Here is a 19,083-nt window from a genome sequence, read left to right as displayed (position 1 = left end):
GGTATAGGCCAGGCTGAGGGACCCTCCCAAGTGCACAAATTTTTGTGCACCGGCCCTCTAGTTTATATATATAAAAGGCCAGCACGGGACGGTGAAACTACCAGAATGACTGGTGGCTATGATGCACACTGCAGCAGCCAACTGGCCTGGTCTAGGCCCCAATTGCACCCCCCCACCCCCCTGCTAGCCTACACCCTGAGCAGCCCCCAACACCCTAAATGGGGCCCCGGCCAACTGCCCGAGGCCCCTCCTCCTGGCCAGCCTGGCCCAAAGAGTCCCCATAGGGGTGGGCTGGCTGGACCCCACCTGTGTACGAATTCGTGTACTGGGCCTCTAGTAAGTACATAAACATCCAGTTATTTGGTGGCTATAACCTGCCTTTCCTGTACTCTCCCACAACTCCTCTTCCTCCACAATTTACATAAGCCAACTAAACTTCCTGTCTCTCACCCAGGTCCCTTTATGTCTCAGAAGAGCCTATATCTGGTGGCTAGTAAGGTTCTTTTTATCCTCTTTTGCTGGCTTTCCTGTGAAGTTTTGCCAAGAGTGCAAAAGCCTCCAGGTCTGAATTGACCTTTGCAGCTCCTGCTTCCACCATGCTTACAGACTGTGTGCTGCACAGTTGACCTTCTAATTATGTGTTCTTTTTGTCATTCTGTTAAATGGGTCTTCCCAACCATATTTTAAAGCTCTTAAGAACAAAGTATGTTTGCAGTTAAATGCGGAATACACACTTTGGGCTCTCAGCAAATACATACTGGTTGTGTCAACAAAAGATTGCATTTATTTAGATTTCATTTTTTGCAGGTATCTCTCCAATTTCTCGCAACACCATTTATTGAAGAGACTGTCTTAACTCCATTGTATGCTCTTGCCTCCTTTGTCAAATATTAATTGAGCATAATGGCTTGAGTCAGTTTCTGGGTTCTCTATTCTGTTCCCTTCTGTTCTTGTGCCAGTTCCAGGCAATTTTGAGTACAGTCGTTTTGTAATATAACTTGATATCTGTTATTATGTTCCCTCTAAGTTTGTTCTTTCTCAGGATTGCTGTGGCTATTCCACATAAATTTTTGGAGGCCTGTAAAATAAGCCATAGGTATTTTAATGGAGATTGCATTGAATCTCTAGATTGCTTTGGGTAGTATGGACATTTTAATGATGTTGATTCTACCAATCCATGAACAAGATATATTCTCCCACTTGTATCTTCCTCTGTCTCTTTTTTCAACATCCTGTAGTTTTCCAAGTACAGGTCTTTTACCTCCTTAATTAAGGTTATTCCTAGGTATCTTAATTTTTTTGTTGCAATGGTAAATGGGATTTTTTTTTCAGTTTCCCTTTCTGTCAGTTCATTATTGGTGTATAAAAATGCCATAGATATTTTGTACCGTGCTATGTTGCTGAATTCATTTATTAAATGTAGTAGTTTTTTGATGGAGTCTTTAGGGTTTTCTATGTACAATATGTCACCTGCCAATAATGACAGTTGTATTCTTTTCCGATTTGGATACCTTTTATTTCTTCTTTTTGTCTGATCGCTATGGTTAGCACTTCCAATACTATCTTGAACAGGAATGGTGGAAGTGGGCATCCCTGTCTTGTTCCTGTTCTTAGGGGAAATGGTTTTAGTATTTGCCCACTGAGTAAAATGAACCCTTGTATACTGCTGGTGGGAATGCAGAGTGGTGCAGCCACTATGGAACACAGTATGGAGTTTCCTCAAAAAGTTAAATATGGAGCTCCCATTTGACGCAGTAACCCCACTTCTAGGAATGTATCCCAAGAAATCAGAAACACCAATCAGAAAGAATATATATACCCCTATGTTCATAGCAGCACCATTTAAAATAGCTAAGATTTGGAAACAGCCTCAGTGCCATCAGCAGATGAGTGGATTAACAAATCATGGTACATCTACACAATGGAATACTCTGCTGCTGTAAAAAAGAAAGAACTGTTACCATTTGCAAGAGCATGGATGGACCTGGAGAGCATTATGCTAAGCGAAATAAGCCAGTCAGAGAAAGATAAGTACCACATGATTTCACTCATTTGTGGAATGTAATGAACAACATAAACTGATGAACAAAAATAGATCCAGAGACAGAAGCATTTAACAGATTGTTAACTTCAGAGAGAAGGCAGGGAGGATGGGAGGAGGTGGGTAAGAGAACAACCAAAGGACTTGTATGCATATATATAAGCATAACCAATGGACACAAACAATAAGGGGGTGAGGGCCTGACCTGGGGGGTGGGAGTGAGCTGGGAGAGGTCAATGGAGGGAAAAGGAGACAAATGTAATACTTTCAGCAATAAATAATTAATAAAAAAGAAAATTGCTGTCGTTGATCCAGTGTCGACAGGTGTCCTCCATCTGGGGTGAGGTAAAAGGAGAAACTTTATCTGGGTGAACAGTTTGCAAATATGGGAAACACTCTCTAAAAGTACGCTCCTCTCTTTCCTGGGCAAAGTACTTGCCCTGGTCTCTGATTGGTCCTTTATGCAAATGAGAAATCTGCTTTTGCACAGTTGATTGACCCAAATAGCACTGTCCTAATTGGTTGGAATCATGTTTCCTGATTGGTCATTGTGGAGCCACTCTGATTGGTCAGTAACAATGTAAATGAGGATATATAGCTGTGCATGGGCAGGTTTTAAAGCATTGGTTAAAATTCATTCCAAGAACTCCTTTATAAAGCTGGCTCAGATTGTAAGAAGGCAGTGCAGGAGATTTGGCAACCATCTGTGGTTTTCCCCTGTTCATGAAAGGATCCCTATAAAAAATGGCTGCTAGACTCTTAATATGAATTTGGACCCAGTTAACCACACAGAGTCCTTTTTGGCTTGTATATTGCTTCTTAGGTCAACAGTTGATAGTCATTGTTCAAGCCTGTGTCTAAACCAGTTATTGGAAATTCTTATTAAAAGTAATCCAGTGATACATTTTGTGAATGACATATATCATCTCTCAGATTTGTTGAAAACAGTGTGACACTCTGGAGGTCTTCCTAAACCTCATTGGCTGACAGAGATTTCCATCAGGCTTGTTGGTTCTTTGAGTAGGAGATCACAAGCTATTCCAGGAACACAGTGTAATCTACCTGAAATCCACTAGGTGCTTTACTTTATTTAATTAAAGCTTCTAGTTTCTTTATTTTGCTGATAACTCAGGGGAAAGGATCCAGAGATGCTTGATAAAAGATTGTAAGAATTGGGGGTTTAACACATCTATTGTAAGTAGCTTAAAAGGCAAATGATTGAGTTTGGTTTGAGGTTTCAATAATCTTGATTGACATGAGTAGCTGAGAAGTACAGCTAATGGATGAGAAAAGAAAGGGAAAATAGTTTGGGTTTGAGGTTAGAAGAATGGAACAAAGTGAAGATTTCTAAATCCTTGTTAAATAAATTCGTCTACTTTCAACTAAGACTTAAAGATGTGGTTTGGCACAAAACAAAAAATAGGAACTTTTCCTTGATTAGAGCTTTTTTTAAAGCTAACCCCAGGGACTTCTTTTGCTTTATGTTAAATATTTCAGACTTCTTTCAGGTTTATTAAATGTTTGCCTAAAGAAAAGGAAGAACCTATTAGAAGTAAGAAAAAAAACTAACTGCTAAACGTTGACCCTGGAATAGTCTTGTGATTTGATGGTAAATCTTAAAGAGCAGATAATTTTTTTGTTTTTCAAGTTATAGTGGTAAATTCTTCATGGAAAGTAAAAGTAAGTCTTTATAAAAAGTATATTGGAATTATTTTATTTTTAAAAAGTTTATTTAAAACTATTTTTTTTTGTGCTCAGTTGTTTGGAATTTTATACCATACACCAGAAGATTGCAGATTTGTTTCCAGTCAGGGCACATACCTAGGTTGCAGATTTGATTTCCTGTGGGGGCAAGTACAGGAGACAGCCGATCGATGTTTCTCTCTCACATCTTTCTCTTTCTCTCTCTCTTTCTCTCATCAATAAAAACATATCCTTGGGTGATGATTTAAAAATCCTCTATAATAAAGGGGTAATATGCAAATTGACCCTAATGGTGGAATGACCGGGAACAACTGGTCACTATGATGTGCACTGACCACCAGGGGGGAAATGCTCAACACAGGAACTGCCCCCTAGTGGTCAGTGTACTTCCACAGGGGGAGTGCCACTCAGCCACAAGCCGGGCTGAAGGCATTAAGAGCCTGTCCCACCTTGTGGCAGCCCTAAGCCGCAGTCAGACATCCCCTGAGGGCTCCCGGGCTACCAGAGGGATGTCTGACTTTCAGCTTAGGCTGACCCCCAAGGGGTCCCAGACTGCGAGAGGACACATGCTGGGCTGAGGGACCCCCCACCTCCTCCCACCCTCGAGTGCATGAATTTTTGTGCACCAAGCCTCTAGTATATAAAAATTAAATTGTAGCCCTCACCCGTTTGGCTCAGTGGATAGAGCATTAGCCTGCAGACTCAAGGGTCCCAGGTTCAATTCCAGTCAAGGGCATGTACCTTGGTTGTGGGCACATCCCCAGTGGGGAGTGTGCAGGAAGCAGCTGGTCGATGTTTCTCTCTCATTGATGTTTCTGACTCTCTGTCCCTCTCTCTTCCTCTCTGTAAAAAATCAATAAAATACATTTTTTAAAAAAGATAGAACCAAACTGATTGGTGATCTACACTAGGAGGAGGGTGGCTTTTGTTGGTCAGATCTCCACTACATGATGACCACCATACCTTTGTCATGGGCTCCGGGCTCCACACCCACTAACTTGTGGTGACTCAGCCCTTGTAATGGAAGCAGCTTCAGGCCTTCAGATTTTTGGATTCAGTGCTATATAACTTCTTCCTATTGTAAGTAATTTCTTTTTTTTTTTATTGATCAGAGAGAGAGTGAGAGAGATATTTGTTGTTCCACTTATTTATGTATTCATTGGTTTCTTCTTGTATGTGCCCTGACCAGAGATCAAACCCACAACCTTGGCATGTCGGAATAATGAGGCTCTAACCAACTGTGCTACCCAGCCATGATCTGTTTTTCTTGATCAGGAAGCTTGAGCAGTTGTACATGAGTATCCATTTCATGTGGGTGGACATGGCGGCAGCTCCTCTCCCTTTGATGGCCAGAGACAGAAGGAGGCCAACTATATTTTTCTTATAAAACTTTGAATACATTAGCCCACAGTCTTCGGATCTCCAAAATATGATAAAAATTTGCAGAAATCTTGTTGAGGATCCCTTGTATGTGATGACTTACTTCTCTTGCTGCTTTCAAAATTTGCCCTTTGGTCCTGGCCAGTGTTGCTCAGTTGGTTGAGCATTATCCAGTGCACCGAAAGGTTGCTGGTTGGATTCCTAGTCTGGGCACCATAGAGCAACACATGCCTGTGTTGCAGGCTCAATCCCTAGTAGGGGATGTGCAGGAGGCAGCCAGTCATTGTTTTTCTCTCTCTCTCTGTCTTCTCTCTCTAAAATCAATTTTTTTAAAAAAATTGGCCTGGCTGGTGTAGCTCAGTGGTTGAGCATCAACTTTTGAACCAGGAAGTCACAGTCTGATTCTAGTCAAGGCACAGGTCAGTGTGTGGAGTGCAGGAGACAGCCGATCAATGACTCTCTCACATCATTGATGTTTCTATCTCTCTCTCCTTCTCTCTTCTTCTCTAAAATCAATAAAAATATATTTATTAAAAAATTGGAAACGTATTTGCCCTTTGTCTTTGAAAGTTTGATTATAATGTGTCTTGGTATGTGTCTGAGTTTATTTTTCTTAGAGTTTGCTGAGCTTCTTGGATGTTTATATTCATGTCTTTTCTAAAATTTGGAAAGTTTACAGCCATTATTATTTTTAAAATATTCTCTCTGACCCTTTCTTCTGGGACTCCCACAATGCGCACGTTAGTCCATTTGGTGTTATCCCATAGATCTCTATACTCTTTACATTTCTTCAGTATCTTTTTTTCTGTTCCTCAGGTTCTATAATGTCTTTTTTGTTTGTTTTTATTTGTTTATTGTTGTTAATCCTCACCTGAGGATATTTTTCCATTGACCAGGAATCGAACCCAGAACCCTATGGAGTGCAGGCTGATACTCTAACCATGGAGCACCAGCCAGGGTACCATTTTCTTTTTTATCTTCAAGATCACTAATTATTTTTTCTGCTTCTGAATTTTTCTAGTAAATTTTACATTTTAGCTGTTGTAGTTTTCAGCTTCAGAATTTCTTTGTGGGTTTTGTGTGTGTGTGTGTGTTTGTGTTTCCTTCTCTTTATTGATATTTCCATTCCATTCACACATTTTTCAAAAAATTTTCTCTACATCTTCCTTTGAGTATCCTTAAGATTATTGTTTTAAAGTCTTTACCTGCTATATCTGCCATTAAGACCTTTAAGGGACAAATTCTTTTTAATATATTTTTATTTTCAGTGAGCCATATTTTCCTATTTTTTTATATGCCTTCAGATTTATTTGTTGAACACTGGGCATTTGAATCTAATTATGTGGTAACTCTGGAAATCAGATTCTCCCCCTCCCCCAGGGTTTACTTTTTTCTTGTTTTTGTTGTTGTTGTCACTGCTTTTGTTTATTGTTTTTGATGCTGTCTCTATGCTGAGGATCAACCTGAGGTGTAAACTTAATGCCTTTTTATGTCTTTTCTGAACCTTTCCTTAGGTTGTGCATAGTCTGTTTTTAATTTACCTAATATATGCTGGTATTTTTGAATGTCCTGTTCTTTAATGTTTCGCTTCTCAAAGGGGAAAGGTGAAAAATGAAGGAGGAATAAAAGGGCACTGGGTTTTTAGATTTCCCAGAAGTTACTTTAGTCAGAGGTAGGAGGAGCTTGGCAACAGTCTGTCCACATCTTTGTCTGCACATCTGAGATCAGAAGTAGCAATCAGAAATTAGAGCACACATCCCCAGTATTTGGGGGACAGTCTTTTGCCTACCTTCCTATGATGGAAGCTTAGATTATTGACTTTAGATCTCTCTTCTTTTCTAATATTTTGAATTGCTATTAATGTTCCTCAAAACACTGCTTTTACCGCACCCCACAAATAATAAGTTGTATTTTTATTTTAAAAGTTTTTGAGATTTTTACTCATATATTATTTGGGAGTATGTTGTTTAATTTTTAAATACTTTGTGGTTTTCTAGCTTTCTGGTTTTGATTTCTAGATTAATCCCATTTTGTTCTGAGAGTACATATTGTAAGCTTTCTGTTTTTCGAAATTTGTTAAGGTGTGTTTTATTTTCTCTAGTGAGGTCTATCTTGGTGAATTTTCAATGTGATATTTATAAGAATGTGTATGCCACTGTTGGATGAAGCAGTCTTTAGATGTCAGTCATATCCAGTTGATAATGCTGTTGAGTTCAACTCTGTTTTTACAGATTTTCTACCTGCTGGATGTGTTCAGTTTTGATAGGTGGATATTGAAGTCTCCAGCTGTCATACTGGATTCCTCTATTTCTCCTTACAGTTCTATCAATATTTGTCTCTTGTATTTTGAAGCTCTGTTGTTAGGTGCATGAACATTAAGGATTGTTGTGTGTTCTTGAGAATTGATCGCTTTATCATTACATAATGTCCCTCTTTATCCTTTCCCTTAATAATTTTCCTTTTTTTCTGAAGTCTGCTTTGTTTGAAATTAATGTAGCAACTTTTTTTGATTAGTGTTAGCATGATATATCTTTATTACTTTACTTTTGATCTATCTTTATATCTTCATTTCTTCCTTCTTCAATGCTCTTTCTTTCTTTCTGTAGATTCAGTTCTCTAACAGCTCTAATTTTTCAGTCTTCCTTCCCTCCCTTCATTTGGAAGTCCAGGGATTTGCTCTTAATCCTCTTCTCACCCACATCACTCTTCCCTGATGACCCTATCTCTGTTTGCAGCTTTAACTCACACCTGAACGATGAGGTCTCCTCAGTCTTAGTGTCCTGAGTATTTGACATCCTATGAATTTATTTTTGTAAACCCTGCATTCTTGTCTCACAATTGCCCACACCCTCCTTTCTTCTCCCACTGACGTGATACCCATTTCGCTTCTTTGTCTTCACTGCTCAGATTAAATGACTCTGCAACTCTGTCCACCCATTTGCTCAAGCCAAAAACCTGCTTCTAGCCTGTTCTTTCTTACCCTCTAAATCCAGTCATTCACACAGTCCTGAAAATTTTTCACTTAAAAGAAAAACAAATTCAAATCTGCCTCCTTATCCTTGATCCCACTGCTATTGCTCTCATTCAGGCTCTTAATATTTGCTCTGTTCTCCATGCCTCTTCCAGTATTCCCCACACTACTGTCAACCTCTCAGTGTTGGCATCAGGTTGCTTCTCTCTTGCCTACAGAAGCAGTCTTTCATATCTCCTGACCTGTAAGCAATCCATTAAGGATATGTACATAAAATATAAGAAATTGTTTAGATTTATTTTTCTGTATCTTATCTTATAAAAATGTCTATTTTTTTGTTTGTTTAAAAATGTAGTAGAACAATAGCACATGCAGATAATTTATAAATATATTTCTATTTAGGTTGAATACTCTTGAATACTCAAACAATATTTTATTGGTAGGGTTACATAATCAAAAAGTTAAGAGACCATGGGCCTACAATATAAAATTCTGATTCCTCAGGTTGGTGTCTCAGGTCCTCAGTTGTCTGGACCTGACCACTTGTGTCCAGTCTCCTCTCCCTCTCATTTCCCATTTGTTCCCTGCATTATGAACGCACATATTTATCTACCTGATTACTATAAGTTACCAGTCTATTTCATGCCTTCATATGGCTGTCACATTGTTGCTTCTCCTTGGAATTGCCTTCTTACTTCTCCCTTGTCTCATCCTTCATTCCCACCCTGCCCTGCAAAATCCTGCTTCTTAATTTTAACCCATTCTGGTACAGGTAAAGTCATCATGTACTCTTTTGCTGCCCTGCTATTTAGTACTTGTTCACTCATTCCTTTAACAGTGTCTGTTGAACAACTTCCCCTAGCCCCTGTCTAGGCTCAGGAGACAGTATAGTCATTTCACTTCTCTGCCTCCTTCACTGTGAGCTTCTTGGAGACAGACTCTCTTCTCATTCCTTACATCCAGCATCCCCTTGGTTTGTCGACCACCTGCATGAGTGAATCAGTGAGTGAGTAAGGACACTGGACCACTAGCATCTCTTTCAACATTGAGATTCTATTTTTATTTAAAAATTGATCAGAAACTAAGTTGTAAATTTGTGGATCTCTATAGCCCAAATCTTATTTGTGGTGCAGTTTATGCTCACTCACTAAATCAAATCACCCATTTAGTAATAAGTCTAGGTTTGTATATTTTTATTTGTATGTATACATGTTGTTAATCCTAGAAAGTGGAATAAAATAAGTACTTGACTATTATTCTAGAGCTATGCTTTCTGGCTGTGGTTATAAAGTTTGGCCTGACTTAATGACTCTAAAGTGAATATTTATTCCTGTGTTCTGGATGTCCTTTGGTTTATATTGCACTAGTGCATTAAAATGTTGGTTTTAGATGAGGAATAATTAGCCTTGCTAGTATGCTGTTCTTTATTTAAGAAATAAAAAACAAAACAGATAAATTAATTGTTTATATTACAGATATTTCTCCATTAACAAATATTTTAACAGGTGTGAATTTTAAGTTCACTTCATGTGTCTCAGAATTTGTATTTGTTTAATATTTACAAAAATGTGTTACAGTTTTCATATTGTAACACGTTTCATAAAGTGAGGTTTACTGTTATAGCTAAACTGGTCAGATTTTGTATATAAGTATGTATATGTATAAAATAAAAATCGTGTATGGTATGGTTGATTGAGATAGACAGACCGCTTAACTGAATCAGTGAAAGACTAAACCTGAAAGGAGTGAAGATTAAGGAATGGTATGTCTACCATAATTACTAGTATTATTTACTACTAGTAATAATTAGACTGCTTATCTTCTGAAGAAAACTGAATCTGAAATGTTAGAAACATACCTTTATGTTTTAATCCTTTTTAAATAGCTGGTGTGATTCTAAATTTTAAATGAAAAGCTCTTTGAATTTACCTTATGAAACGGAATTAAACAAAATGCTTTTGAACTTTTTTTCTTTCTCTTAGGTATAATATTGAGCCCAGTTTATATTGCCCATTTTTCTCCCTTGGAGCATGCATGGAAGGCCTTAATATTTTATTTAATAAACTGTTGGGAATTGCATTGTATGCAGAGCAGCCTGCAAAAGGAGAGGTGTGGTGTGAAGATGTCCGAAAACTGGTAAGCATCCCAGTTTGTGTAAAGTTGTATTACTTTACTATTTCTTGGGTTTAATAATTGAGTTAATAGCACTTTCATCTTTAAGTTAGTTTTGCCTATTGGAGCAGCTCTCACCTTAGTCCTGTTTTACAAAAAACCTGAATGACCACTTCTGACTTAGGACACTGTATGAAAGAAACATTGTTCTCTAAAATCAGTTGCTGCTGAAAATTAATGTAAGTATATAACAGCAGAGTTAGTTCTTTGAAAAAAATATATTTAGGAATCTGCTAGGAGGTTGAATCTTCATATGTTTGACAAATTGTAATTAAAGGAAAATCTGTCATTACTTTTTTACATTCCTGCCATGCTAAGTGTCCTTTTAGGTTCATTTCTGAACCCACTGCATTGGTCACATTTCCTTTTCTTCCAACCCCTTCCAATTTTGTAAGAGCTTAATTTGCATGAGATATGAATTTATGTCCCATGTTTTGATTTGAATTCTTTGGTAATAACTTTAAGCCTAGAATCCACTTGTCTCCCTTAGAGCCCACTTTGTTTGAGGCGTGAGTATTTTTATTGTTCCCTGATAAGAGTTTCAAGATTTATTGACCCATATGTTTATCACGAAGACTTTGTGTTGTTATGGTGTTTTACGTGTTGTTTATTTGCCTATCACACAGTACTCTTGTCACTATATTTCAAGAAACAAAAGCTATCTCATTGTTCCTTGGCTTGTTCTGTGAACATGGAATCGATGTAGTGGTGGAACTGAAAGGATAGAATGAATGGGAGCACCTTATATCACTGTACTTAATTATCTAAGTATTCTCTGTTTGTATATAATGTACTTCAAAAAATGATAGAGATTGATAAAATACAGATGTATAGTGAAAAGAAAACTGGTAACAAGAATAGAAGGATAGAGTGTAAAGGACAAAGAAGTGTCTGCAGGATGTGAGCCCCCTGGGCAGGACTATTTGTGTTTTGTCCACTGCTGTATGCCAAATACTATGAACAGTTCCTAGCATCCAGAAGGTGTGAACAGATGTTTGTTGAATTAATAATATATGCTTTATAGGAAGTTTTAAAGCATAAAACTTAGGTTCTCTTTGGCAGAATCCTCAAGGTGTAAAAAAGACAAAGAAGGCAGGATGGAGACTAGTGGTTGAGCCTTCTTAGGTTCAGTTTTGGGAAAAGTCATAAATAATGATTTTATTGATCGTCAACTGAAACCAGAGGCTACCTTTTGTTGTTTCTGTGTCCAAGGGTTATAATTTGTATGAACATATATCATTACATTCTACAGTTTGAAGGAAAAATAATTTTGCTGCTAAAACTTTTGAGACAACATTTATTTCCAACTCCTTTTGGTGATTTCTGAACAATCTGTGGAGCTATATTTGGTAGAGGTATCAGTTGAATGGCCCAAACAAGGAGGGTTTCTTCTCCTGGACAGAATTACCCAAATCAAAATCATCCAAAAGATGAAGAGAAAATAGACTCTATCTTGAAATAATATGGGATGTAGAAAGTAATAAAATGTCTATATTTATAGCTGTGCATGATTTATATACAGGATGGTGCAAAAGTAAGTTTACGGTGGTTCATATGGAAAATAATACAATAATTAATAAATAATAATACAAGAATAAGCTGTTTCGTGTACTCATAACTATAAACCTACTTCTGCCACAACCTGTACAGATTCTTGTGTTGAGGATTGTTTTCAACTTATAGAGTTTCTGATTGACTCATTTACCACTAAATTAAATTGTTTTTTCTAGGCTGTGGTTCATGAATCTGAAGGATTGTTGGGGTACATTTACTGTGATTTTTTTCAGCGAGCAGACAAGCCACATCAGGTAATGCTTTATTTATAATCTAGTCTCTCTAAAAATGATCAGTAGTTAATTTATATTAATGTGAACATATCTTTTTTGTAGTTCCCTAATATATAAAGGGCATTAATGATAATTACTAAGTATGTTAATTTGAGATTAGCTGTGAATTTAAAAATAAACATTATGAAAACCATTAGATATGCCTGTATACTAATCTGTCACTTTTATCTGTGTCATGGTAATAATGATAGCTGATATTATATGAATCCTTCTATGTCACATCATGTTTTTGAATGTTCACCTCAACCTTTGAAACTAGACACTAATATTATGAGGAAACTGAGGCTAGAGAGGTTAAGTTGGTTGCCCTGAGTCACACAGCTAGAAGTGCTAGGATTTGAACCCAAGCATTCTTACTATAGCCCCAACTCTTAACCACTTTCCATACTTGTTAATGGACCTAGTTTAAAATTGCGGAAGATACAGAAGTCCCCCCCTCATTTATGAAGGATACTTTCTAAGACCCCAGTGGATGCCTGAAACCAAATATAGTACCGAACTCTATACATACTGTGTTTTGTACATACATACCCATGATAAAGTTTAATTCATTGTAACGACTAACTAATAATAAAATAGAACAGTTATAATAATATACTGTAATAAAACTTAAGTGAATGTAGTCTCTCTTACTCTGATAACTGATCTGATACTGAGATGACTACTAAGTGACTAATGGGTGGGTAGTGTATACAGCATGGATATGCCAGACAAGGGATGGCTCACATTCTGGGAGGGATGCAGCAGGATAGTAAACAATTTCATCATGTTACTCAGAACAGCACGCAGTTTAAAACTTAAGAATGGTTTATTTCTGGAATTTTTTTATTTACTATATTTGGACCATGGTTATCAGCCAATAACAGAAATGGAAAGTGAAACTGCAGGTAACAGGGAACTGATGTATCTTTATATTGGAAACCTTATCCACCACCAATTCACTTCTTTTGTGAAATATGTGAGGTTCATTCCTTTCCTTAACTGTGTACTGGTATAGCAATCATCTTCAACAGTTTTAGGCAATTTGATGGGAAATGTTAAGAGTTCAGGTTATCAGCCCTGGCTGGTTTGGCTCAGCGGATGGCGCATCGGCCTGCGGACTGAAGGGTCCCGGGTTCGATTCTGGTCAAGGGCATGTGCTGGGGTTGCGGGCGCATCCCCAGTGGGGGGCATGCAGGAGGCAGCTGAATCGATGTTTCTCTCTCATTGATGTTTCTGGCTCTCTATTCCTCTCCCTCTGTCTTCCTCTCTGTAAAAAAATCAATAAAATATATTTTTTAAAAAAAGAGTTCAGGTTATCTATAATAATAAAATCATAATATGCTAATGAGACCGGACAGACAAACGACCTTCCAGACGTCCTTCCGGATGTCCTTCTGAATGAAGCCAGGGCTACGAGGGCTGAGGCAAGCCACCACAGCTGTGAGGGCCGAGCTCCGTGTACGAATTTCGTGCATTGGGCCTCTAGTAAGTTATAATAGAAATAATGGTACCTTATATTTAAATAGTGATTCATATTTTCGAAGCATTTTAATAGATGTGAGCTTATGAAATCTAGGCAACTACTCTGGGATTTGACAAGGCAGAGATGAAGCTCGTAAAGGCAAACCAGTTTCCAAAGTGATTGGGCTGGTAGGTGAGGAAGGTGGGACCATAATGTAGGTCAGTGGTCGGCAAACCGTGGCTTGCGAGCCACATGTGGCTCTTTGGCCCCTTGAGTGCGGCTCTTCCACAAAATACCACGTGTGGGCCCGCACGTACAGTGCGATTGAAACTTCGTGGCCCATGCGCAGAAGTTGGGTTTCGGCCTGGGTGAGTCTATTTTGAAGAAGTGGCGTTAGAAGAAGTGGGGAGTGTCCGTCAGTCAGGCGACGGGAGACGCAGCGTGGGGGAGGTGCGCGCAATTCATGCACAAGTTGAATTCATGCACAAGCTGAGCGAGCCAGTCGGTCAGCAGTGTCATTGTGCAGTGATTAGTGCTAGTCGCGTAGCAAATTGCTCGTGGGTGACAAAAGTACCAACTCGAAGCATAAAGTTACCTGTATTTTTTAAGTATGATATCAAGTTTCATTCAACGTACCTATAGTTTAAGACTTAAAACTTTAAGTAAAGTTTATTAAGTTAATTTTAGGGAACGTTGTGGAGTGAAAGAAGATGTAGTGTCGAGGATTGAGAAAGGTATGTTGAGATGGTTTGGACATGTAGAGAGGATGAACGAAAGGAGATAGATGAAACAAGTATACAAGACGAGTGTGGATGGGAGAGTTGGAAGAGGTCGACCTCAGCGAACGTACCTCAATCAGACTGAGGACGTTTTTAGCAAAGTCCAGCTTAGGAGTACACTAATTAAGTTAATAACAATGTACCTACCTATATAGTTTAAGTTTAAAAAATTTGGCTCTCAAAAGAAATTTCAATCGTTGTACTGTTGATATTTGGCTCTGTTAATTAATGAGTTTGCCGACCACTGATCTAAGTCATCAGACACTGATTCCTGTATTCTTCCTCTTTGCTTGAATGGCTGGTAGAGAGTCTAGGTTAGTGATTAAGAACTCTGGCTCCTGGTAGTACAACTGGGTTCAGATCTGAGATGCAGCAAACCATGACAACATCTCCAAGACTCAGTTTCTGTTTTCTGATCTGCAAGGTGAGATTCTTGCCTCATAGGGTTATTGTGAAGAATAGTGATAAAATATTAGTGAATCTCAGCTTGTTATAGAAAATTTGCTTCAGATCCCTTGCTTTTTGCAATTTTAGAGTTTATCAATTTCAAGTGATAACGACAATTGGTATGGGCAGTATCCCCTAGTTCATTGAAGGGGCTCAATAAACAATAGTGTCCCTTCTCTTAGTAGCTTCATGTCTGTCACTTCCTGTTTGCTTTAATGCATGGATCTTAGCTCTGTAATGATAGCATTTCCAACATATGGTACAGCAGCTGAATACATATTTTTGCAGTGAATGAATAAATCAACATAAGCTCAATATATTGGTGTTTTTAAAAATTTACATTTTAACAAAAAGTTGAGAAAAATTTGTGTGTATAACTAAATAAATAGAATAATAATAGAGTTAAGTTAAAATTTGAACTCAGAACACATTTTGGTATAATTTTATGTTCATTAACATTATTATACCTTTTAGACTACCTAACACATTCTTCTAATTATGTTTTCTGATTATTAAAGGATTGCCATTTTACAATCCGTGGGGGGAGATTAAAGGAAGATGGAGACTATCAACTTCCAGTTGTAGTTCTTATGCTGAATCTTCCCCATTCCTCAAGGAATTTACCAACTTTATTAACTCCTGGAATGATGGAAAATCTTTTTCATGAAATGGGACATGCAATGCATTCTATGCTGGGACGTACTCGTTACCAACATGTCACTGGTGAGTCATGAAGAGGACTTTTATTTAATACAATTCTTTAAAAACATTTTATTATAAATAGGAAGAAAAAAAAGCTTTTTATTTAGAAAAACATCATTTAATATTGCCCTGTGGTCATTTATCAGCATATTGCCTCGTCTCCTTTCAATTGTACAACCCAATCCTCTTATACTTTTTTGCTTCCTTGCTAACATTTTGCAGCAAGGAATAAGTCCCAGTTGTCCATCTTTTGAGTTTGTACTATTTTATATTTTGTGCAGTTTTTTATGAAATTTAAATTTGTAGCTCTGTGTGCATAAGAATAAATATATATCTCCTTAGAACCTAGCACAGAGTAAATGAATGAATGTTGCCTCTTTTTATCCAAAATCAGTAAGAAAACATAGCAGAACATGTTGAAAAAGTATGATAAATTACTTTTTATTTCCCCCCTATATAAAATTATAGTTTTTCATGCTGATCTGTGGCCATATTTGATGATACTGTAGACTTTCCTTTTAGCTGTCTCATCTCTAAATCTTATGCCTAGACTACCTGGTAAATTGTTCATATTCAGTTTTTATTAACTACCTTAATACACACAATATTTTGAGGGAGAAGAAGATAGAGTGGAACCTTGGTTCTCCAACTTAATTCCTTCTGGAAGACTGTTCAAATAGCAATTTGTTCGAAAACTAAATCATTTTTTCCCATTAGAAATAATGTAAATTGAATTCATCTGTTCCAGACCTACAAATGATTTCTGTTTTAACCTTTCTGATATACAGTACATGTCTAATGTACTGTTTAACCTATATGTAAACACTTCTTTTTTAAAAATTATCGAACCATCCCCTACTGGCCTTAAGAGAATCACTTTCAGCATTGTTCCAGGGGTGTGTCAGCATACAACATCTTTGCTTGTTCGTATATCACTGCCACCGAAATGCTGTCACTGGCTAACTGCTTTTCCTTTATCCAAATGAACAGTAGTTTTTCTACCTTTTTCATTGCCTGTATCATTGCTTCTTTCACACATCAAGCACTCTTTAGGGCTTCTTTATGTTTTAGAATTGTGCTAATAATCCATTTCTCCAGCAACAAAAGCATAAAAAAAAACACAGAAAACCCCACAAACAAAATATTCACAGCATAATTTCCTGAGATGGTAACAAGATGGGTTTAGAGGTAAACTGACTTGCATTCTTTCCTTTGTTTGTGGTGTGAGAGACACCTTTTGTCCTGCTGATGTATCTGCATGAAAGGGTTGTCAGGTTAAAAACCAAAGTTTGGTTTGACAACCTAGACATTTTTTCTTTGACTAACTTGGTAGAGAACCATATTGTTCTAGATGGGAGACTGACATTCCTTCAAGAAACCAGGTTTGACTGTTTTTGAAAAGATTGTAGATGGGCTGAAAGAATCATAAAATGTCACCAAAAATTATTATAGGATTTGCTATTTTAAGTAATTTTGAGTTTAAAATATTGTTTTTTTTCTTTGAGGATTGACTTTGTTACAAGAAACAATCAATGGATAAAATGCTATTTTAAAAGAAATGAAGGATAAAAATATTTGGTGGTGGAATTCAGTGAATTAAATACAAATGCTATTTTAAATGTCAGAATGTTTTAATGTGCGTTTCATGTATATTCCAGCATAGCTGAACCCAGGCTTATTTGTAGAGGGTTTGAGTCACTGCTTTATAAGGTGTTTTATCCAGCTGTGCAAATATTTTGTTTTACTTTACGTTTGATATGCAGGAAAATGTACAGGATTATTATAAACTTTTCTGCAAATATGTGCAATAATTTTATAGAAATAAAACATTGAAGTAATCAAAGCTTGTCATAGTTCATCAGAAGTATAAATGAAAATTTTAAAAGAATATACAAAAAGAAAGATAAATATGTTGATTTGATTCTTGCCAACTTTATTTTTTCCCCATTTTAGGGACCAGGTGCCCCACTGATTTTGCTGAGGTTCCTTCTATTCTGATGGAGTACTTTGCAAATGACTATCGAGTGGTTAACCAGTTTGCCAGACATTATCAAACAGGGCAGGTAGGGAAACTAATTTGTAATACAGTCCTTTAAGTTGTGATTGCATTTATGACCTCCTGGGTAATGTTTAATTCAATACTTTTTCAGAGCTCTGTCACCCCTCTCAGCTCCAGAATCCTTCTACCATTTTGTTGTTGTTCTAATTAGTTTTTTCTTTTTGGGAGGTTGGGGGCTAGCCTGCAGAACCAAAATCACAGCATATAATGCATTGACAAATAGCTGCCCTTGATTATATGCCAGGTAATAAACCATTTAGTTTTCGCAGCCATTTTCTGAGGAAAGCACTTTATTCTTGTTTCCCAGAGGTGGAAACTAGCTCTTTAGTAGAAGAGGCCTTCAAGCATGTCTCACTTCAAAAAAGACTTTCCTCTTTCTTCTTACCCTCATGCTTTTGAATATTTGTTTTCTTGGTCTGAATTTTTATGTTTCATAAAGTGGAACTATATTGCCATATTTTCCCAGTATGCTTAGCATCTGTCTATATAGTGATAAGTCTGCAAATTATTTAATATTGACTTTTAGATTTAAATAGTGCATTGTAATCTTAAATATTTTAAAATTCTGTAAAGTAGGATTAAAATGAGAAATACCTTACAGTAAGTTAGCTGTAAGTATAACTATAAAAATTGTGCAGTTTACTGTCCGCACATACTTTGGAAAATATACTCTTTCTCTCCTCTTAGTGTTACAGAGAACCCGAATAAATCAAGCAATGCTTGGAGAGTTTGGAGTCACACTTTATTGTTACACGCGGGCCCAGAGAAAAATGCCTTTCAAATTCTGGGCAAAGCTACAAGCAGAACTTCCCTTTTTATTAAAGAGCCATTCCTATGTGTGCTTAGTGGTTATCTCGCTGGTAGCCTTGAAAACAACACAGTACTATCCAATTAAAAAATACACCTGGCATGGCATCGAGAGTATGGGCATATCTAGTCTCTGGCCTACAAGGTCAGAAAGCTAAATTTATCGTCCTCATTATTCAAGCAGGCTAAAGCAGGCTAGAAAGCAAAGTTATTTTTTTAGAATAAGAGGCCATCTAAAAAAATAGCAGAGAATTCCAAACAGTAGTTTTGCAAAATAGGAGTTAGCCTTCTTATTAGAACTTTGATTATAAAATATTATATTAGTGAAAGGTTAACATTGTGGTACATGGGTAGGCTAAATAGCCATCTCACGTAAAGAAAAGTTGAATTTATTTAAGGAAAGGGGATAGGATATTCAAAGGGAAGGATTACACAGCACCCAGCCAAGGGGATATTGGGTCCATGATGGCAGCCCCCAAGAGGTGGAGTTTCATCCTTACGTGCAGTCACTAGCAGCAAGCTCTTGTAGTTGGTGGGTCTTGGGGCTGGGTTGGTGGGCATGGAATGGGGGTGTGGGATCAGGTGTTTGTAGGACAATTTTAATTCCTTATATGGTCTGATTCCTGGTGTCCAGCAAGTCTTCCTGGTCCTTGTTCTCCTGTAGTGAGAAGCTTACAAATGGCCGCTAAGAATTATATTGCCCAATAGTCCTAACAATTAGCTAATAATT

At 37.3% G+C, this 19,083-nt stretch overlaps 1 protein-coding gene across 1 annotated transcript in view; it reads left to right on the top strand.

Moving 5' to 3' along the window:
• MIPEP (mitochondrial intermediate peptidase) overlaps positions 1-18,013 on the top strand; it is a 94,213-nt gene extending 76,200 nt beyond the window's left edge. The window contains exons 12-15 of the mRNA XM_015563309.1: positions 10,079-10,232; positions 11,999-12,076; positions 15,304-15,508; positions 17,441-18,013. Of these exons, the coding sequence (XP_015418795.1) occupies positions 10,079-10,232; positions 11,999-12,076; positions 15,304-15,508; positions 17,441-17,583 (580 nt within the window). The 3' untranslated portion in view covers positions 17,584-18,013. The remainder of the gene's footprint in view (positions 1-10,078; positions 10,233-11,998; positions 12,077-15,303; positions 15,509-17,440) is intronic.
• The last annotated feature ends 1,070 nt before the right edge of the window (positions 18,014-19,083 follow it).

This window comes from Myotis davidii, unplaced genomic scaffold (assembly GCF_000327345.1).
Source record: "Myotis davidii unplaced genomic scaffold, ASM32734v1 scaffold859, whole genome shotgun sequence".
NCBI classification, from domain to species: domain Eukaryota; kingdom Metazoa; phylum Chordata; class Mammalia; order Chiroptera; family Vespertilionidae; genus Myotis; species Myotis davidii.
The sequence above is the reverse complement of the archived record's forward strand: the minus strand, read 5'-3'. Positions and strand labels throughout refer to the sequence as shown.